The sequence below is a fragment of the Chelonus insularis genome, unplaced genomic scaffold (assembly GCF_013357705.1).
Source record: "Chelonus insularis isolate UGA/USDA-ARS -01 unplaced genomic scaffold, ASM1335770v1 contig_23_pilon, whole genome shotgun sequence".
NCBI lineage: Eukaryota > Metazoa > Arthropoda > Insecta > Hymenoptera > Braconidae > Chelonus > Chelonus insularis.
In genome coordinates this window covers 604365-623785 of record NW_023276443.1, presented here as the reverse complement: position 1 = coordinate 623785, position 19421 = coordinate 604365, and the positions used below count along the sequence as shown (strand labels likewise).

Sequence of the window (19421 nt, the reverse complement as noted above, 5' to 3'; positions counted from 1 at the left end):
TCCTGGACAATCAATCTCGATAATGATGGCTTATTATACAAATAGCCAATAAATTGTAAAAATTTTCGCTCAATACATTTATCATCGACAATTGTACCAATACTACTCTGATCTTCAGAACTTTCCGTGTGGTCATTATGATCTGTATTATTTAAAGTAGAATCAAACTTGACTTCTGATTTTAATAGTGTATTATTTTGTGTTACCAAATCATTAGCAGCTACTAAGCAAATTTTAATATGTTTCTTCAGAGTTGGTATTGATGCAAATGTCCTGTTACAATTATTGATACACGGATAAACAGTATTATGAGAGTGAAAAAGTTGCATATGACGCAATACTTGTAAACTGCACGGAGAGGAAAATTCGTTGCATATACTGCAATACATTTTGTAATTAAACCACACTAAGTTTTAATTCAATTAAGTAAATAAAAAATTATAGTAATGATGTGATGAAAAATATAAATCAATATAGTATGTCAATCAATTGAGTATCTCAATATTAGTTGACTTATCAATTTTTTATTTTGATCAAACTTCTATAATTTACTTTAATACTTTCTATCGTTGAGATTAAGATTACATGATAATGAATCTATTCAAAAAGTTTTCTTTGATAAAATTAAAAATTTTTGTATGAACTTAAAGGAAAAAATTAAGCAATTCATGTATAAAAATATTGAGTAAACATCTAATAATAGCGAAGTAACTATAACAAAGTGTTATTTATCTTTGGGCTTTAACTTATTTAATGTATTAAATACCAACGGAATTTTCGTGTCCGATTTAGTTTTAATTTGATAGACTCCCCACTGTATCAAGTAACAGAAATTCTCGCATTCTAACGGGTAAGCTAAATTAAAAACTAAATATATTTTGAACAGAACATCAATAGCTTTTAAAAGTGATGGCAGTTCATATGTAACTGATTCAAATCTTACATACGACTTAGTAATATTCGTCAAATCTTCTCCTATAGCAATCACTAATGGCTGCAGATGCAATCCTTTTTGAATCAATGCTTTTTGTTTAGAATATATCCGAGTCTCTATGTCTCCGGGAATCTGTAGACCATTGAAAAAATTATTATCATGTCATAAACTATCTTTATACAGATATCATGCATATTTATTTACTACTCTTCAAAAATATTAATAAAGTATTAATAAAAAAACAACGAAGATTATACCTGTACGTGAAGAATGAAGCCTTCACGCGATTCAGCAATACTCGGTTTCCAAAAACCTAATCGTTCATTATTCGTTGTTTTTTCTTTTTTCTTAACCCCTGTTTTATTAGACTTTGGAGCCATTAAACTCGCTAATAGATAGAACTGTATAGCAGTTTTACTGTCTATATAACAAGGTTCACAAAATTAGTTTATAAAATGAGATAATCTATTGTTAATTTATAAGTTAAATATATGTACCTGCTCGAAGTTGGCTGTCCTTGTTATCTAAGAGTTTTACGTATATAGAATCCTGGTCTGTAATTTTTTGTCCATATAAATTCAATAGATTTCCAAAAAACTTATCCCATTCTAGGATGAAAGTGTTACCAGCATTAGGAAACTTTCTATCAAAGTCTTTCTCAATCTAAAAAAACAAAAACTCATGCAACTATGTAAGAATAAAACATAATATTAAAAATCACTTGAAATCAATTATACCAGCTCAAAGCTTTTTGATTCTTTTAAAATTGGCCAATTGTTTAACACGTCTTCAATGCTAGCATAGTTCTTCTCATCTAAATCTATTTCACGCAGAATGTACGATGAATTCCAATGGTTTAATACTTCAGTCGATTCTCTGTTATGCACAAGCCAAATTTTGCTTTCTTCTGCTGTTGCTATTTCTGATAAATAAATCAAAATTTTCTCTTACAAATAAAAAATAATTAAGTATTTAATTGTATGGGTTTTTTGAATCTATTCATGTGTTTATCTTTGCTATTTTAAAATGTAGTTATTCATAATTTTAATTTCATCATAATAAAAGAAATTATAATTATACATGAATAATTCTAATTATGATTTTGAAAAATAATATTTGATTCCAGTTATAATGTGCATTCAAATTTTAAATTATACCTTTTTTTATTTAATACTTTAAAAATAAATTATTGGGTGTCAGAGCTCTAACTATATTTAAAAATTTCAATAAAATTCGAAGAACAATTATAATCAATATTATCACAAATGCAAATCAGAAGAAATTATAGATACCTTTTTGGTCGTGATTCTCTTTCTCTGTATATATCGTTACTTCTTTTCCAATACGAGCTGCTTCACGAATTATTGTTCTCAAATTACGAAGTTTATCTGGCAGCTTTCCTTTTGAAACTTCTGATAAATTTGATCTTGAATCTCTTTTTTTCACGGGTGGTATATAGAATGTTTCGACACACTCTTTTTCAAATAACAGCACTATTTGTTGAGCAACTTCACTAAGATCATCATTTGTAACGTGTCTATAAAGTGAGTTAACTATTAATGAATAATTTGATAGTGAAATAAAGAAATATACACATAATAATTTGTTACATACCGTGGAATACGTAAAAGCTCACAAACAATAATGTCAACTATCATCGATTGATATTGAGTCGTCAGTTTTTTGTTGAACTTTCCAATCTTCAAAAGAGCTACTCCAATTGGATGTCCCTCCAATGTTGATTCCACAGAAAACTCAAATTTCGATGACTCAATAATTGCCTTTTAGGAGGCGATTCAGCTCTGTTTTGCAAAAGAGCAGCTGGATCACTTGCACATAAGACAGGAGCCACTGAATTACTTTCAGATGTTTCGGGTGGTATATTAATGAATTGTTCAATCAATTGAAGTGGTAAAGGATTTACTAATCCACCACCTGAAGTCACTGGAAGATTTAATTCGAGGATATCCTTATTTACTTGTACCTAAATTAATGGAAAGAAAAATTATATCACTACAGATGCTTGATATAAACTTACAGAATAAATATTTATTCATAACAAACACATCATATTTTCAGTGAACAGATCATTTTTATGTGAAATATGATGTGTTAATTATTAACAAATCTTTTTTGTGATCGATAAACCTTTCTACAGTACAAAAAAAGCAACATGAGTGAAGAAAATGAGACATACTTTAGTTACAATAGAGAAATGGGAATGCAAAATGGAATATTAATAATTAAAAGAATAAATATTTTATGATGTAATGAATTGAAATCAAAGAAAATGTCACATACGTATTGTTGATATTTCTTTTCTAGCTTCAATCGTGCTCCCACATTTGTTATAACCGCCTTCATATCATCTGGATGAGCAATAAGCTCGCCCAGAATTTCTAAATCATTAATGCCATTTTCTGAGAATATACACCGAGTTAATGGTGTTAGTGGATAAAAAAAAATAAAAATTGGGATTAGATATATATAATACATCAAATTAAATGAATAAATTTCCTACATAAACTCAAAAAAAACAAAAAGAATCCAATGATGCTACGATATCTATTTTTTTTTACTACAACACAGATTGATAGAGAATGCAGTGAAATAATTAGCTTTAGAGTTATTATATGTATGTATTTATTATATATAAATATAAAACTAATTATCATGTTTAATATAATTTACGTACCTTCTAGAACTGATTGTAGATGAGTAAGTTCTGATTGAATCAAAAATTCTTCCATTACACAAAGTCAACACGTCTTTATCGTTTCACGTTCACAAAAGAAATGATGTGAACGACAACGTACGAAACTTAAACACGTCTTTTGTTTTCTTCAAACTTGATTTGGTAACTGTTAATAAATGGATGTTTGAGAGAATACTATCGATACTGTGTCAAACACCGACTGCATTCGCTCAAGTGTTGGCCGTTTGGTCAACAAAGACGCGTTTCTCTGACCAGCTAATTCTTAGGAACTCGATTTGTTTACTATTCATACATGAAATACACACAAGTTAGCTGAAATCTTTTTTACTATAATCGAATAGCACACGGATTCTTGGTTTATGTATGTACTTTAGCAATTATACATTCGCTTATCTAAAATCGTATTTGTTTATTCTAAACAAATGATATTTTTCAAAAATAATGGTACATTTCGACGAAAGAATTAATAAATTCTACTAAAGTAATATCCGATTGTAACCATTAATTATATCGTGTCCAAAGCATCAAACAATGTTTTGATTTATAGAGCAATGAATTGTAAATAAAGCGTAGGTTTTAGTTCTAATACAGCTCGGAAAAAAATTGCATATACATATATTTATATGTATAAGTGGGAGAAATATACAAACATCGAAGATCTCCAATACCCTTTTTTTAGCGCAGCAAAATTTAATTTATTAACAGTAAATACTTGTGTACTTACATCAAAATAGTTTATTCTACACCTACTTCTACATCTTTATTTGATAACTTGCAAAAATTTGATTCACACAATTTTTTATTTATTTAACGATTAGCAGATGTTATATTCAGTCTAAAGATTTCAATCTTACCACTAAATATAATTTACTGCTAAGAATAACTTTAATTAATCATTGACAAATTTGGCTTGTTAACTATTAATAAATCCACATTGAAAAAAATATGTCTATTTTGTAATTATAACTCTTTCATACATTTCAAAGTAAATAATTTTATTTATCTGAAATAATACTAATTATTTTATTTCCTGATTAATTTACTTCGATGAAATGTAATTTGCTCTGATATTTCAAACTTTTCACAATTTTCTGGAAAATAAGATTTATTTGTGCTGAATAAGTACCACAAATAAATGTTCTTTTTGTTTCAAGTATTCACCTTATGGAATGTAATTCTGCCATTTTATAAGATTTACTAAATTTGTTAATAACTACTAAATACTCGAAAAAATATTGCAAATAAATATATATATTTGGCTCAGTCAAACTCTTTTCTCAGTGTAGTAAGCTAAAAGTATTCACTTTGAAATATTTCCCCTCCAACTCTGATCACCAAAATTTTCATGTCACATTTTCCATTTTAAATCTGTTTAAAAAATTAAGTATTTTTTTTTAACTTGTTGCCACTTTAATAAATGGCTGAATCGTTGAGGTTTTTTACCTTTTTTCGTTTGAAAACACTTCAAACGACTGGAAAAAAGATCGAGTGGGTAAATTTTTTTTTTTCTTTATTTCAAAGATTCAAAAGTTTAAAAATAGCAAATAAAGTACTATTTAGTTTTAAATATTTTACGGTCGAATTTTGAGATTCGTTTTACTATAATTGATTGATTATTTTTTTTTAGTTCGTAAATCAATACTCAGTTTAGCGATTCTATCAAATTTAGAATGTGTACACGAGGAATCAATATTTTAATAAATTTAAAAATGGGTTTAAACTCACTGTAGAGTTTCCCAAAGATGAATTAGTCATTAGAGCATTTTCACTGACGATAAAAGAATAACTATTATTATTTGTTTATTCCAACTATCATTGTTATAGACAATATGCAATGATTGAAAGAAATATATAGTCATTGACGACAATATTTAATTAATATTGATTGAAATCATTAATAACATTCATTGTTCAATTTGTAAAACTATTTGAATTGTTCATAATAAATTATCATTGTTGTGAATATTAGACAATTATCAAAAAGCAAAATTTTTAATCATAATTCAATCAATTTTAATCATTATTCAAATGAAAAATTTGTTCTTCATTTTTTTAAATAGAGAAATACTCTTTCTATTCCATCAACATAGAGATATTGAGTTGAATAATGTGCTAGAAAGCAGTCTTTATTTGATTTATTGTTTTGTTTCTTTAGTATAAAAAGAAAAATGACTTTGCTGAATCTGTTCAAACTTCAAATTATCTTTCGAATAGTATTGAAATAGAGTTGACATCTCCATCACACGTTCATACATCCTGTTCAGAATCTATCAGTATGCTTTCGAATAGTTCAAATCGCATCACAATAACTTTCTGATAAAAAGTTAAAAATTATTTTATTGTATAGTTGACACAAGTAAACAAAGAGCTTTCAAAAAGTTAAAGTTGCCCAGCTCTGGTCTAGACTTTACACATTGAACGAGCAAATCATTTTCACTGTTTTGTGATTTAGTAGCTCCTGACTTTTCTAATTGCCATTCTGTGTGCTCAATAATTATCTAGGATTAATGAGTACATCTAAATTCAAATTCAACCAATTTATTCATTTTAATTTTATTCAGTTAATTCATCACACTATCTAATTAATCAATCGATTGACTGTATAATCTATAATTTTGTAAAAAAGATTAATAATAATAATTGATGAAGATCCAAGCCAATTTTTTAAACTCTGAAAAATTGAAAAATCATAAAATTCATTGCTGAAACCAAATATTATAATTAATAAATTAATTTTTTTAGGTATTCAATGATAGATAAATATATAAATAAAATTCATTTTATGATAATGTAAAAATATGTTATTCAATCATTTTACCGTCAATATAGTTTTGAAAATTGATCCTTATAATTTATTTATTATACCACATGATTAAAATCAGTATTTTTGATTTAAAAAAATATTGAAGAAGTGATTTTGAATAATCAAATATAAAATGTTTTTCATCACAATTATAAATTATTGACAATCATATGATGGAAAAAAGCTTACATTTTCCACTTTCATTCTGATATGTTTTCGATAGAAAACTATTAATATTCTTCAAATAGGAGCGGTTAGAAAAAAATTGTAGATAAAAACCATTTATTGCAGCTGTGAACGTTCATATCATTGAGTACAAAAAAAAAAAATTAAAGATAATTGCCAATTCAAAAGCTATGAATGCTCGTCAGCTGGCGATTATTTTTACACTTTATTCTCAATAAACAAAAGGTAATTTAACACATCATTGATGTTTAAAGGTTCCATTTCATTTATCACAGCATACCGGTTGACAAAATTTAAAGTATACTCACTGTTAATCACTATCATTCAGAAGTATATTATAAAATATATAATCTGTTTTAATATTATATTATTATTCAATAAGAAATTTCGTGAATTCAATCGGTATTTCTATTTCCAATTTATATTGATAATCAACTTCTGACATTGGATGCACAATTGTATAAACCTACAATATATATACATATCTATATTAGAATGCTTTAAAGAATTGCAGAAGCATGAAAGGAACAGTAAGTTGAATCTGTTACAAGTATCGAACGGAAATAGAAAGCACAAACCGTGAAACCAAAGTAAGTCTCATTTATCAAACGAAAAAATATAGGGAAGCAATTTATTGTAAATAAGCAGATTTAAATAACGAATTTCTTTAGCATTATGAAAACCCTTGATGTGATATTTTCATCAATTATCACAAATAGATCAATTATATGAGTTCTAGGACACCATTTCTAACTCTGTGATGATTATGCAATATCTATTGAGTTTTGAATTGTGTCCCAAAGCTCTGATAGTCTTTCTATTTATGATAATTAATGAAAATATCACATCAAAGGTCTCATGTAAGTGGATATCGAGTACGTATTTACATTTATAAGGTTTTCAAGCAACTTTATCGTGATATCGGAATCTCTAGTAAATCTATTAAGCATCATAAACACCTTCATAAACAACATCTTTGATATTATTGCAACTGAGTCATCCAAATTGGCTCATAATAACAAACAATCTAACATTACATCTTGGAATATTTAATCAAATATTTATCAGTTATTACCTGGTGAGTTGACTAAATACACTGTAAGTGAAGGCACAAAAACTGTCACTGTAAGGATTTTTTTTCTGATTTACTCTGATCAAAAATAATTAGAGTAGTTATAATATTGGATCATCAAGCTTGGACTGATGTTCATGAGCATTGGTTCCAGTTTGTGTTAGTCCTAAGACTGTTATTATTCCCTACATGAGATAGTGATTGGTCATACTCATCAGAATATACTAAAACTCTGTACGAAAAGATTTTCCACTTACTTTATAACTGATTAAGATTATGCTATTGAACATGACAACAAAATATCCATCAAATAATTCTGATCATTTGTCTTGTAAAAGTCATATCTATCAAAAAACTTTGTTCGTCATACAGACATTATATCTTTTAGAATAACTTTGACCGTCTAACTACTAGAGGTCATATTTAGCTACTAAAACTAATTCTTAATATCGTTAGGTGTTAACACTGCAAATATTACTGTTTTATTTTAATACATTAAAAGTGTTTTATTATGGTGTCACCCATTTGATAAACGTTGTTTTGTTTTTTAAACGTCTGAAGTGTTTTAAAACAAGACAATGTTAATCAAATGGGTGACATCATATTAGAACACTTTTAATTTATTAAAATAAAACACTAAGATTTGTGGTAAATAAATTAAACAATCAATAATTTCTTATAATTATCTAATTTTTTTATTTTTATATTTATTTACACTCATATATATTAATTCTATATTTGTGTCTTACATGCATATATCTTCAGACTAGTTACATAAGTAGGCCAACCCTGTAGTTCGTTTTTTGGATATTATAATTTTATAAATATTTTCAAACTTTTCCCTAGTTTTATTACTAAACACTATAATATATCTCTGTTTATCTTTCACAAAATCTAATTTTAGCTTATTGATTGATCAAACTCATCGCTATTAGGTGGAGTGTTAAGCGGTTGACTTTAAAGTAAACTGATATTTTTTCGACTTTTTTTTTCACACTAGGTATCTCCATAAGACAGTTATTAATTCTTCAACATCAATACTGGAATAACAAATGAGTTTAGGTAAATCTATTTTTTTCTATAAATCCTCATTTATTGAAACACTACTTACAGTAAACAGTGAAATAAATCTGATCAATTTAATGAGGAATTAAGGATCATGTTGCATCCAAACTAAACAATCAATTACCTAAATTAAAGCTGAATCAATTTGTATATTAACAAAACTTTTGTTTAGGAAACATGAATTACATGAAACCTACTTCATGCATTATAGCTTCAAGCTTTTTTTTCCATCAACAATCAGAAATAAAAATTACTTCAATTGAGATATTTCGAAACTTGTAAGAAAGAAATGAAAATTGTCTCAACATTGAAATTTATTTCCATTAATTTTTTTTTCAATTTTTTATTCTAATATTTACAATATATATATATTCAAACTCTACAGAAGAATCTACACTATCACATTTCTATTTGACTACAAAATGAAAAGCGTATTTGGACATTTATATACCAATATAAAACGTGCTTTTTAAAAAAAAAATTGAATAAATTTTTTCACATTAAAAATCGAGAAAAAATTTAAATTTACGACCTAAATTTATGATGTATTACAGCATAATTTATTATAACACGTGCCTTGATATACCTATATTACGCGTTTATACATATGTATACCTACATACATACATTATGATGATAAAAATTCCCAAGATAAAAAAGAAACTAAAAGACTCTTTTTCCTTTCTTTGTGCATATATACAGTCTTATATTGAGCTTTCGGGAGTATATTGGCACTAAAGAATTGATGCATTTAAATTGGTGATTATAGGTAAACGTTCAACAGCTATAATGATTCAATCAGTGCAGGTGATTAAACCATCAAGATCCAACTTTAGTGTTCTTTACATAGTTGATAAGCTTTTAGATTAATTAAAAATGTTTTATCACAAAAATGTAGTAACCACACAATTAATATACATCAAATAATTGAATTCTATTTTGATTTAAATTATAAAAAGATGATATTAACGTTGATGTTATTATTTATAATTGAAATCAATTCATGACCGTTATGAAACATTTAAGTGAATAATTCAATGTGAAGATCTATAATAGTTTGTAAGACAAAATTTAATTACAACAAAGTTGTGTACTGATGCAGACCTATCTTTCCTTCCTGGCCGTAATTACAATTCTGCTAAGATCCACAGTAGTTAGCATTTTATTACGTAATTAAGATGAAAAGCCTAGTTTAGTTATGAAGTATACCAAAATACGCTTAACCGCAAAATCACTGATACTGCTAATTTACATCTGTAAATAGGATTTTAGCTTTTTTGTATTTTATTTAAGTGAATAGCTTCTATAATTCTAATCTTGAAAATATTGGATAACGATTCAATATTCTAAAAGTAACGATTATCTATAAATAAATGTGTTGAGAATTAATTAATTCTCAGTATGAATTTGCCAGCTGACAGGAACTTCGGCGGCCATCTTGGGACTGGGTCGATAACCAATCAACCAAACAATCAATAATTCTTAATTTAGTCAATCATTTGACTAATTTTCAGTGTCCCTGTTTACTAATGAAGTTCCTGTCGCCATTCTTTCACTGTTCTCGTTCACGTGTTCACGCCATTCCTATTCATTCTTAACAAATCTTACAAGTTTGAGTCAATCATCAGTACTAGTGCTATTGAAAATCATCAGAGCCATTCAAGCTTCATTCTAAAACTAGAATCAAGAAATATTTCAAGATTTTTCAGTGTAATTCAAGACATTTCATCAAGATTCATTTGCATTGCATTGATAGGCTAACGCCACGTGCACAATCACATTCTTGCTCAACTTGAGAAGCGTGCTGAGCTCGTGTGGGAGGTCAATAATACCGAACACACCAAGTTGAGTAGTTTTTTGGACATTCAATTCAGATTCAAGAATTAAAAATAGACATTCAGTGATTTTGAGCGACATTCAGTCTTCCTAGTTAACAACTCAAGTTTGTCAGTATACTTAGTGTACCTGTTAGTGCTTAAAATAAAGATACTTTATTTTTTATAAAACCTGACTTCCGTTTGCTCTGTTCCGGCACAATCATCCCTATCCTCAAACGGTTAGGTTAATTCACAAGTTGAGATTTTCTCAACATTCTATTGGTCCTTCGAGCCGGATCAGAGCTCTCGGTTGTGAAGTACTAAAATTTTGGTGCCACAAGTGAAAAGGACAAAGACAATCAAGTGTTCAAGTGCACAAAATGGCCGACCAACAAAAAGAGAGTGAGGACCAAGAGTCCAAGGCCTCAAAACCTCAACCCACAATCAGTGTGACTCCTGACGATGGCGGAGAGGAGTTTGGTAGTCCAACTGATCAACTAGAAGAACCAGATCTCCAGCCACAACGGAGATCGACAACGGAAAGCACAATACAGACAATCACACCATCCAATCCTAGTCTACCTATTCAATTGACCTTTATGATTAAGTCTCAAATGGCTCGGCTACGCTTAGCCCAGTCATTCACCCAACAAATCAAAGACCAACAACAGACAATCACTAAAGAAGAAAGACTCTCGCTGGAGAAACAACTTACAGCGTTGCACGAGGCTTTCAATTCAGAACATCAAGTGCTCGAGGAGGTTTGGCCACCATCTCAATTTCATCATCCGTACATTGTGGATGATGTTTTTGAGACATTCAACAAATCAGTCTCAGACTTCTTCATGATATCCGCTAAAGTTGCTTCCAAGGAACCTCTAGCACAATCAACATCAACCAGTGACGCATCTGACGTCGCACAAGCTTTAGCCCGACTTCCTAAACTGTCAGTACCTAAATTCCATGGGACTAGTGCCTCCTGGTTGTCATTCAGAGATCAATTCGAGTCCATGATAGCCAATCTACCTGGTCTGGATGAGGTAATCAAATTCAATTATCTCAAATCAGCTCTTTCAGGTCCAGCTCTCTCTCTGGTAGAGAACCTTCCTCACACGAAGGAATCATTCACTAAAGCATGGTCGACACTCAAGTCCAGGTACGAGAATCGCAAGAGGCTCATTAATGTTCACCTGGAAAAACTCTTCAGCCAGTTTGCTGAGTCAAAAAGAGCTCCACTACATTCAGCCAAGATCTCATCCTTACTTACAATTGTAGACAATTCATTGGACTCACTCAAGCTATTAGGACAATCAACTGAGAATTGGGATACAATACTCATATTCCACATTCTCAAACACCTTGATCAACACACTCGTGAGCTCTGGGAAACTCAGGATAATGATCTTGAGCGGATGCCTACTTACTCAGAGTTCCATGACTTCCTATTGGCTCGGATTCGTACGTTGGAGAAACTGGAGCCACGTATCAAATCAGACAATCAACAACGCTCATCACATTCAACAAAGAGTGAGCGTAGATTCATTTGTGACTGCTGCAATGGTGGTCATTTCATCGTAGTCTGCCCAGAATACAGGGCTTTGCTCCTCGAACAACGATTGAGGACTGTAGACAGTAAAAAACTGTGCATAAAGTGTCTTGGAAGACATAACACACCAGCTTGCACCAACAAGAACAGATGCAAGGAGTGCAACTCCAAACATCACACCATGTTCCATTCACTACTACTCAGACAATCATCAAGCAACAACAATCAAGCGTCTTCCAGGACACAATCATCACAACAATCACCATCAGACACTCAGCCTTCAACTTCACAGCAATGAGGAGGTGAAGCAGTCTTCGAAAATCAATCATCATTCACACAGACATTCAAGCTTGCCGATGGACTTGCTCTGGAGAGTCAAACTGACTGGATGACCTTAGCACATGAGGTTTCGGCCTCAGGAGGGTTGAGGGTTCAGTTGGAATGGTCCAAAGGACATGTTCAGAAGCAGCAAAATCATCTAGGACAATCAAAAAGTCAGAATCACCACAAGACAATTAATCAACATTCAACTAGTAGTGCTGTCAACACACAAAATCATCAATCAAGTGACGTTGAATCAACTCAACTTAGTAGACAATCATCGACAAGAGCAATCTGCTCAAATCAAACTATTCCAAGTCATCTGCAAGATGATCATTCAACGCTGTTAGCAACAGCAAAAGTCAGAGCAAATTCACCTACAGGGAGTTGCATAGCACGAGTGCTCATAGATCCTGGATCAGAGCTAACACTAATCACAACTCAACTAGCCAATCTGCAGCAACTGAAAAAACGCCATCAGACAATCAACATAAGAGGAGTAGGAAGCTCTAAATTCACTCAAAAAACAGGTGTAGTCCAACAGCTCCTATAGCTCAACTTTCAAACTTTGGTTGGCTAATTCTTGGTCCAGTAGCACCAAATTCATCAGTCAATCATTATCACATTCATCATGCTACTACAATCAAGAACCATGAAGACATTCAAGAGTCGCTGACAAAATTCTGGGTCGAATTCCACTCATTTATCCACCTGCAGCTCTTGGGGACTCCTATACAACTGCGTATCGATGCTTGAGACGTCAGTTGAGGAGATCAACCAACAAGAATGAATACAACAATCTCTACAGACATTTCATGAAGGAATACGAAGGAGTTAATCATTTTGTGCAAGGGGGGCGGCTTTCCCCTTGCAAAATGGCAATCAAATAGTCAATCACTCCTCCAAATAACGTCACTATCATCAGTCAATCAAGGAAAAATCACCTTCGAAGACTGTACCAAAAAATTCTTGAACTTTACTAGAATCCGAATTCAGACACATTCAGATTCTGATCAAAATCAGTCATTCATGAGTCAACATATTCAAAACGCCTCATTCATTCAGAAGTAGCTCAAAACTATGATCCATTGGGGTTGTGTCACCTATAACAATCACAGCTTAGATGTTCCTTCAAGAGCACTGGCTACACAACCTCAGCTGGGACGAACTAGTCCCACAACAATTCATTAATCGCTGGCTGCTCATCAGAGAATAATTCACATAACTTAAGAAATCATAATTCACAATGGATCCATACAACAAGACATTCAACAGTAGAAATTCATGAATTCTCTGGTGCATCACAGCTCGCGATGGCCGCGGCAGATCAATTAAAAAATCAATTCACCGTCCACAGGGCCCAAAATCACATTCATCCGTGCGAAAACTAAAGTAGCACCAATCAAACAATTCACGATCCCCAGGCACGAGTTAACAGCTGCGTTAATTCTAGCGAAATTCACAAAGTATGTTCGAGCTACACTTATAAAGTGAACATACAATTCAATTCACTCATGGACGGACTCTTCAATCACTCATTCGTGGATCAATTCAAATGCAGGACGCTGGAAGGACTTTGTCAGGAACAGAGTAATGCAAATTCAAGAACTAGTTGCGGACACGCACTGGCACCACATTTCTGGCAAGGAATATCCAGCGGACTGTGCTTCAAGAGGCATCACAGCCAATCAATTAAAAGATTACTCGCTATGGTGGAGGGGATCCACCTGGTTAGCTGAAAATCAAGAAAACTGGCCAGTAAATTCACCACCAGCTGACGAGGCTTGTAACTTAGAAGCTCGTCCTGGAATTTCACTCATAGCAGCAATTGACGATACAACAATTCGATGGGACTTGGTTAACAGATATTCTACACTCAACAAGTTACTTAGAATCACCGCCTTAATCATTAAATTCACTTCAAGACTTCGACATTCACCAGTTACCAGTTGTTCTGACTTGGAGGGGCCCAAGTCAGTTAGTCAGGAATAATCAAAATTTCATAATGCCGGACTTGTCCACCGGCGCTTCAGTCAACTCACTGGACCAATCATCGGGAAGTATTTCCCTCATGGCCCAGAAGGCAACTCTACGGCCCTAGTGACGCCAACAAGCACGCGGTCGAGCACTTGTGGCGTCAGTTAGCTCCAGGCAAATCACGCGGTCATCTCTGTACAATCGTTCGCAGTCAAATCGCAGATTTTTGCAGTCAGCTCACTCTTTGTACAAAAAAGTACGGTCAAATAGACTCAGACAACTCTCACGAACATACGTGAATCATCAAATTACTCTCATCAGTGCCAGTGGTCCAGTATATTCAGTTGTAGTGTCTTTGGGCGCGAAGCTGAACTGGCGTCGACGCCATAGTGCCTCACGGACATTCACATATACATCGCACCCACGAACAACTCTGGTGTATACTGTGAATGTTGCTATTCACTGTGTTGAGACTATTTTTTTTGGTGAAAAAATAACCATCAGACAATTCATACGTGTACAAACAATTACTGTACAGTCAACTCAAATATATGTAGTGGTTATTAAGTTCTATTGATTATGTTAAGTGTTATTGTTGAATAAAAAACATCAAAACCTAGACAAATTGGTGTTTGTGAATCATTTTAAGGAACCTTCTAGCATCCAACCTTTGTTCTTATTCTGCTCTTAATTATTACAGTCCACTAGTTTTAGTTTGCTCATCCGGCCGACTCGAAGTCAGAACACCAGTCCTTTAGCATTAATTACAACAGCTGACATTGAAAAAGCGAGAATCTTCTGGATAAAGTCTACTCAAGCAGCACATTTTCACCAAGAAATCAGGACTTTATCCAACAATCAACATCTTCCGCCAAACCATTCATTCAACAGACTCACAGCATACGTTGACTCAGAAGGAGTTCTACGAGTAGGAGGACGACTTCAGCATGCTCAGTTGAGTCATGATTCAAAACATCAATCAATTCTACCTCGATATTCACCATTCACCACTCTTGTTATTAGACATTATCATTTAACCACACTACATGGTGGCACTCAACTTACACTCACAACAATCAGACAACGTTACTGGATCATAGGTGGAAGAGCTCCAGTAAAAACATTCATTCTTCGGTGCATCGAATGTGCTCGACAAAGAGGCATAAGAGCACAACAACTCATGGGCCAATTGCCACAATCACGTATCACTCCTTCACGGCCATTCTCTCATACTGGCATAGACTATGCTGGGCCATTCACAATCAAAACATCATCAGGCAGAGGAGCCAAGACTAGAAAAGCTTGGGTCTGTGTATTTGTCTGCATGTCAACTTCTACAGTTCATTTGGAAGCAGTTAGTGACTATTCAACTGAAGCATTCATTGCTGCCTACAGGAGATTCACCTCTAGACTAGGATTATGCCAGACAATCTATTCTGACTGTGGCAGAAATTTCATAGGAGCTGATATAGAACTTAAGAAATTATTCACACAATTCACCAGAGAGCATGAGGTCATCTCTAGATTCATCATCACCAACGGCACTCAATGGTCATTCAACCCACCTGCAGCACCACACATGGGTGGCAAGTGGGAGTCAGTAGTTAAATCACTTAAATTTCATTTGACGAGAACAGTAAAAGAATCACTCTTCACGTTTAAAGAGATCACCACACTACTGACCCAAATAGAAGCCATTCTCAACTCAAGACCTCTAGAGCCAATCAGTGATGACCCAGAAGACATTCAAGCACTCACTCCTGGACACTTTCTTATTGGGTCAGCACTCAACACTGTTCCTGAACCATCAACCTCAGAACCTGCACATTCAATTCAAAATCGTTAGCAGATGATTCAACGACAATCACAGCAGTTCTGGTACAAGTGGTCACAATCTAACTTACAAAAATTACAAGCTATTTCTAAGTGGTTTTTCAGGAACAGAACAATTCAAGTTGGTGCATTAGCCTTGCTAACAGATGAAAGATTTCCCCCCACGAAATGGCCACTCGTGAGGATCATACAAATGCACCCAGGGCAAGGCGGGCTGCCACGAGTAGCAACGGTAAAGACACCAACAACGACGTTGGTCAGACCAATCGTCAAGCTAGCCATTCTACCGATCAATCCAACTCCTGAAGCCCAGCAGCAGAATCAACCAGAAGACAATCATCAACCAGTTGCTGATGGCGGGCGGCATGTTGAGAATTAATTAATTCTCAGTATGAATTTGCCAGCTGACAGGAACTTCGGCGGCCATCTTGGGACTGGGTCGATAACCAATCAACCAAACAATCAATAATTCTTAATTTAGTCAATCATTTGACTAATTTTCAGTGTCCCTGTTTACTAATGAAGTTCCTGTCGCCATTCTTTCACTGTTCTCGTTCACGTGTTCACGCCATTCCTATTCATTCTTAACAAATCTTACAAGTTTGAGTCAATCATCAGTACTAGTGCTATTGAAAATCATCAGAGCCATTCAAGCTTCATTCTAAAACTAGAATCAAGAAATATTTCAAGATTTTTCAGTGTAATTCAAGACATTTCATCAAGATTCATTTGCATTGCATTGATAGGCTAACGCCACGTGCACAATCACATTCTTGCTCAACTTGAGAAGCGTGCTGAGCTCGTGTGGGAGGTCAATAATACCGAACACACCAAGTTGAGTAGTTTTTTGGACATTCAATTCAGATTCAAGAATTAAAAATAGACATTCAGTGATTTTGAGCGACATTCAGTCTTCCTAGTTAACAACTCAAGTTTGTCAGTATACTTAGTGTACCTGTTAGTGCTTAAAATAAAGATACTTTATTTTTTATAAAACCTGACTTCCGTTTGCTCTGTTCCGGCACAATCAATATAATTTAATTTTATTAATCAAAAAAAATCGAATTGACAATTTCAGGAAATTCTCGGGAACTGGAACGGGCGCCAGGCAGGGGATTACCTGCCACTCAATAATTCAACTTATTCCAAGCAATAGTTCAATCAACGTGCCTAGGCTTTATTTAATAAACTTTCGGTTGAGACTCTTTTACTCTTAGTCGTGGTACAATGGTTTCGGATAATAACCCACGATTTTAGGCGTGGTTCATTTACGTTAAAAATTAATGGTTTTATCGCATCAAATATAATTCTCAAGAAATTAATATCTGGTAAAAACCGAGATGCAATTAAATTTAGTTTGTCTCGATGACATCATAATCATAGAATTACATAAATTTGATTTGATTTTACGTCAATTTAATTTTCTTAATGATTTCATGAATAATAAGTAACGTTAAATCACTAAACGTTGATAATACGTTGAAGCAGACAGAAGGTCGAGCTTCAGTTAGAAAAAGGCGCGAAGCACTCACACATAACCCACACGCGTGACATAAGTCGCGGCTCACACATACAAGTCATTAATTTTCAACTAGGAGATTTTATCTCATGCAACAAAATTTATAGTATAAAATAGCGAAGCCAGAGCAATAAAGAATTTCTTACTTGCTCCCTCTTCGGGTCGACCGATGAAATATCTCCGTTGCCGGCTTCCAAGATGGCTGCTACGTGGCCAAGCAATTTCTGAGGGCTGTAGCCTCCAATATAAGTGCTGGAACACTGGGTCGGATCTACTGGGCTCCTCCACAAGGTTCAGGAACACTCAAATTTCACTTGAACTGTTTTCTACTGGACACACGTCGGTGAGGTATAATATGCACAATTGATTTGCCCAAACGGCTATGAATCAGCTGACAACCTGTCAACGTTCTACGTTATGGCTGACTGCCGGACGTCGGTAGCGTCTTCGACTTCGAGAAAATCGATAGCCAATAGGAATCGTAGTTTTCATTGATTGGCCTATCGACAGCATTCCAGTATGATTTTTCTCCGCTCGTGGCGTGAGAGTAGCCAAAGGGCAAGGGCTCGAATTTCAAATAGTCTTTTATTTGTATTTATAGTGAGGGATTATTATATGGTGAAAATTCTACCTTGTTACAAGACTATACACTAATACTAATAGACCAATACCACATGAGGGTGAAGTCTAGATACTTGGCATACTGGGATGATTGCTTAGATACAATGAATAATAATTTTTCAACTCCATTTAATATCATAATGAGATGAGATATGAAATATTAATCAAGAAAATTGCATTATAATTAAACCCATAATTATCAACAAAAAAAACGTGTTATAAATCAGGTACATAAACCATGCTTTCATATGATACTTTCTCGTATGTTGCATCAACTCATTAATAAATATGTTTATTAATAGTTTTAAGAAAAAACTTTTATTATACTGCAGATACTAAAGTTTTATTTTTCATGATTAAAAGTAATGGAAATTAGCAATCATAGTATAATTTGTTATTCTCAAAGTCTTGGATATACATATTCAAAATCTAACTTTTTTTAGCATGATTGAAATAAATACTTGCAACCAAACAAATAAGTAGCAGAATGATCTATTTTAAAATATTTAAGTTCTATGTATTATTGATTGTTATTCAGTTAAAAGAAAGTAAAAGATTCTTATTAATTTCTACCCTATATAAGTTTCCTAATTGTATCTTAGTTATAGTAGTCAATGATGAGTTTATTCGATTGTACAATCCTATTAAGATAATCAATAATATAATTTTTAATTATATTCTTTTATCTATTTATTAATTATATGTTTGCATATACATTTTCTAAGTCACAAATAATTATTAATAATAATAAACCCTACCTAAACCCTTCGATAACTTGACCGTCTATAGCTACCTAGCTTTATGATTGGTGTCAACATTTTGGTAGGTCTGATCAATTTTTACTCAAGTTAATTCTAGTCTTTGAAATAATGAATAAAAATAAAATATCCTTTTTTTAGAAACGTTTTCTTCAATCATTTACTTTGCTTACTATAAAATCAGGTAAATGTCACTATTGGTCACTACTTGGTAAATATAAAATTTCAATAATTATTTTTTGCACAATACAGT

The 19421-nt window shown here is 32.7% G+C and overlaps 2 protein-coding genes across 2 annotated transcripts in view; one reads left to right on the top strand and one right to left on the bottom strand.

Moving 5' to 3' along the window:
* 5-HT2A (5-hydroxytryptamine receptor 2A) overlaps window positions 1-19421 on the top strand; it is a 66585-nt gene that overhangs the window by 31448 nt on the left and 15716 nt on the right. The window lies entirely within an intron of this gene.
* On the bottom strand, window positions 711-3968 carry LOC118064583 (uncharacterized). Its single transcript, XM_035079269.1, has 7 exons — window positions 3630-3968; window positions 2549-2918; window positions 2227-2471; window positions 1672-1856; window positions 1432-1597; window positions 1192-1355; window positions 711-1066 (listed from the first exon to the last, which is right to left on the bottom strand). The coding sequence occupies exons 2-7, from the start codon at window positions 2590-2592 to the stop codon at window positions 725-727; spliced, it is 1146 nt and encodes a 381-aa protein (XP_034935160.1). The 5' UTR covers window positions 2593-2918; window positions 3630-3968; the 3' UTR covers window positions 711-724.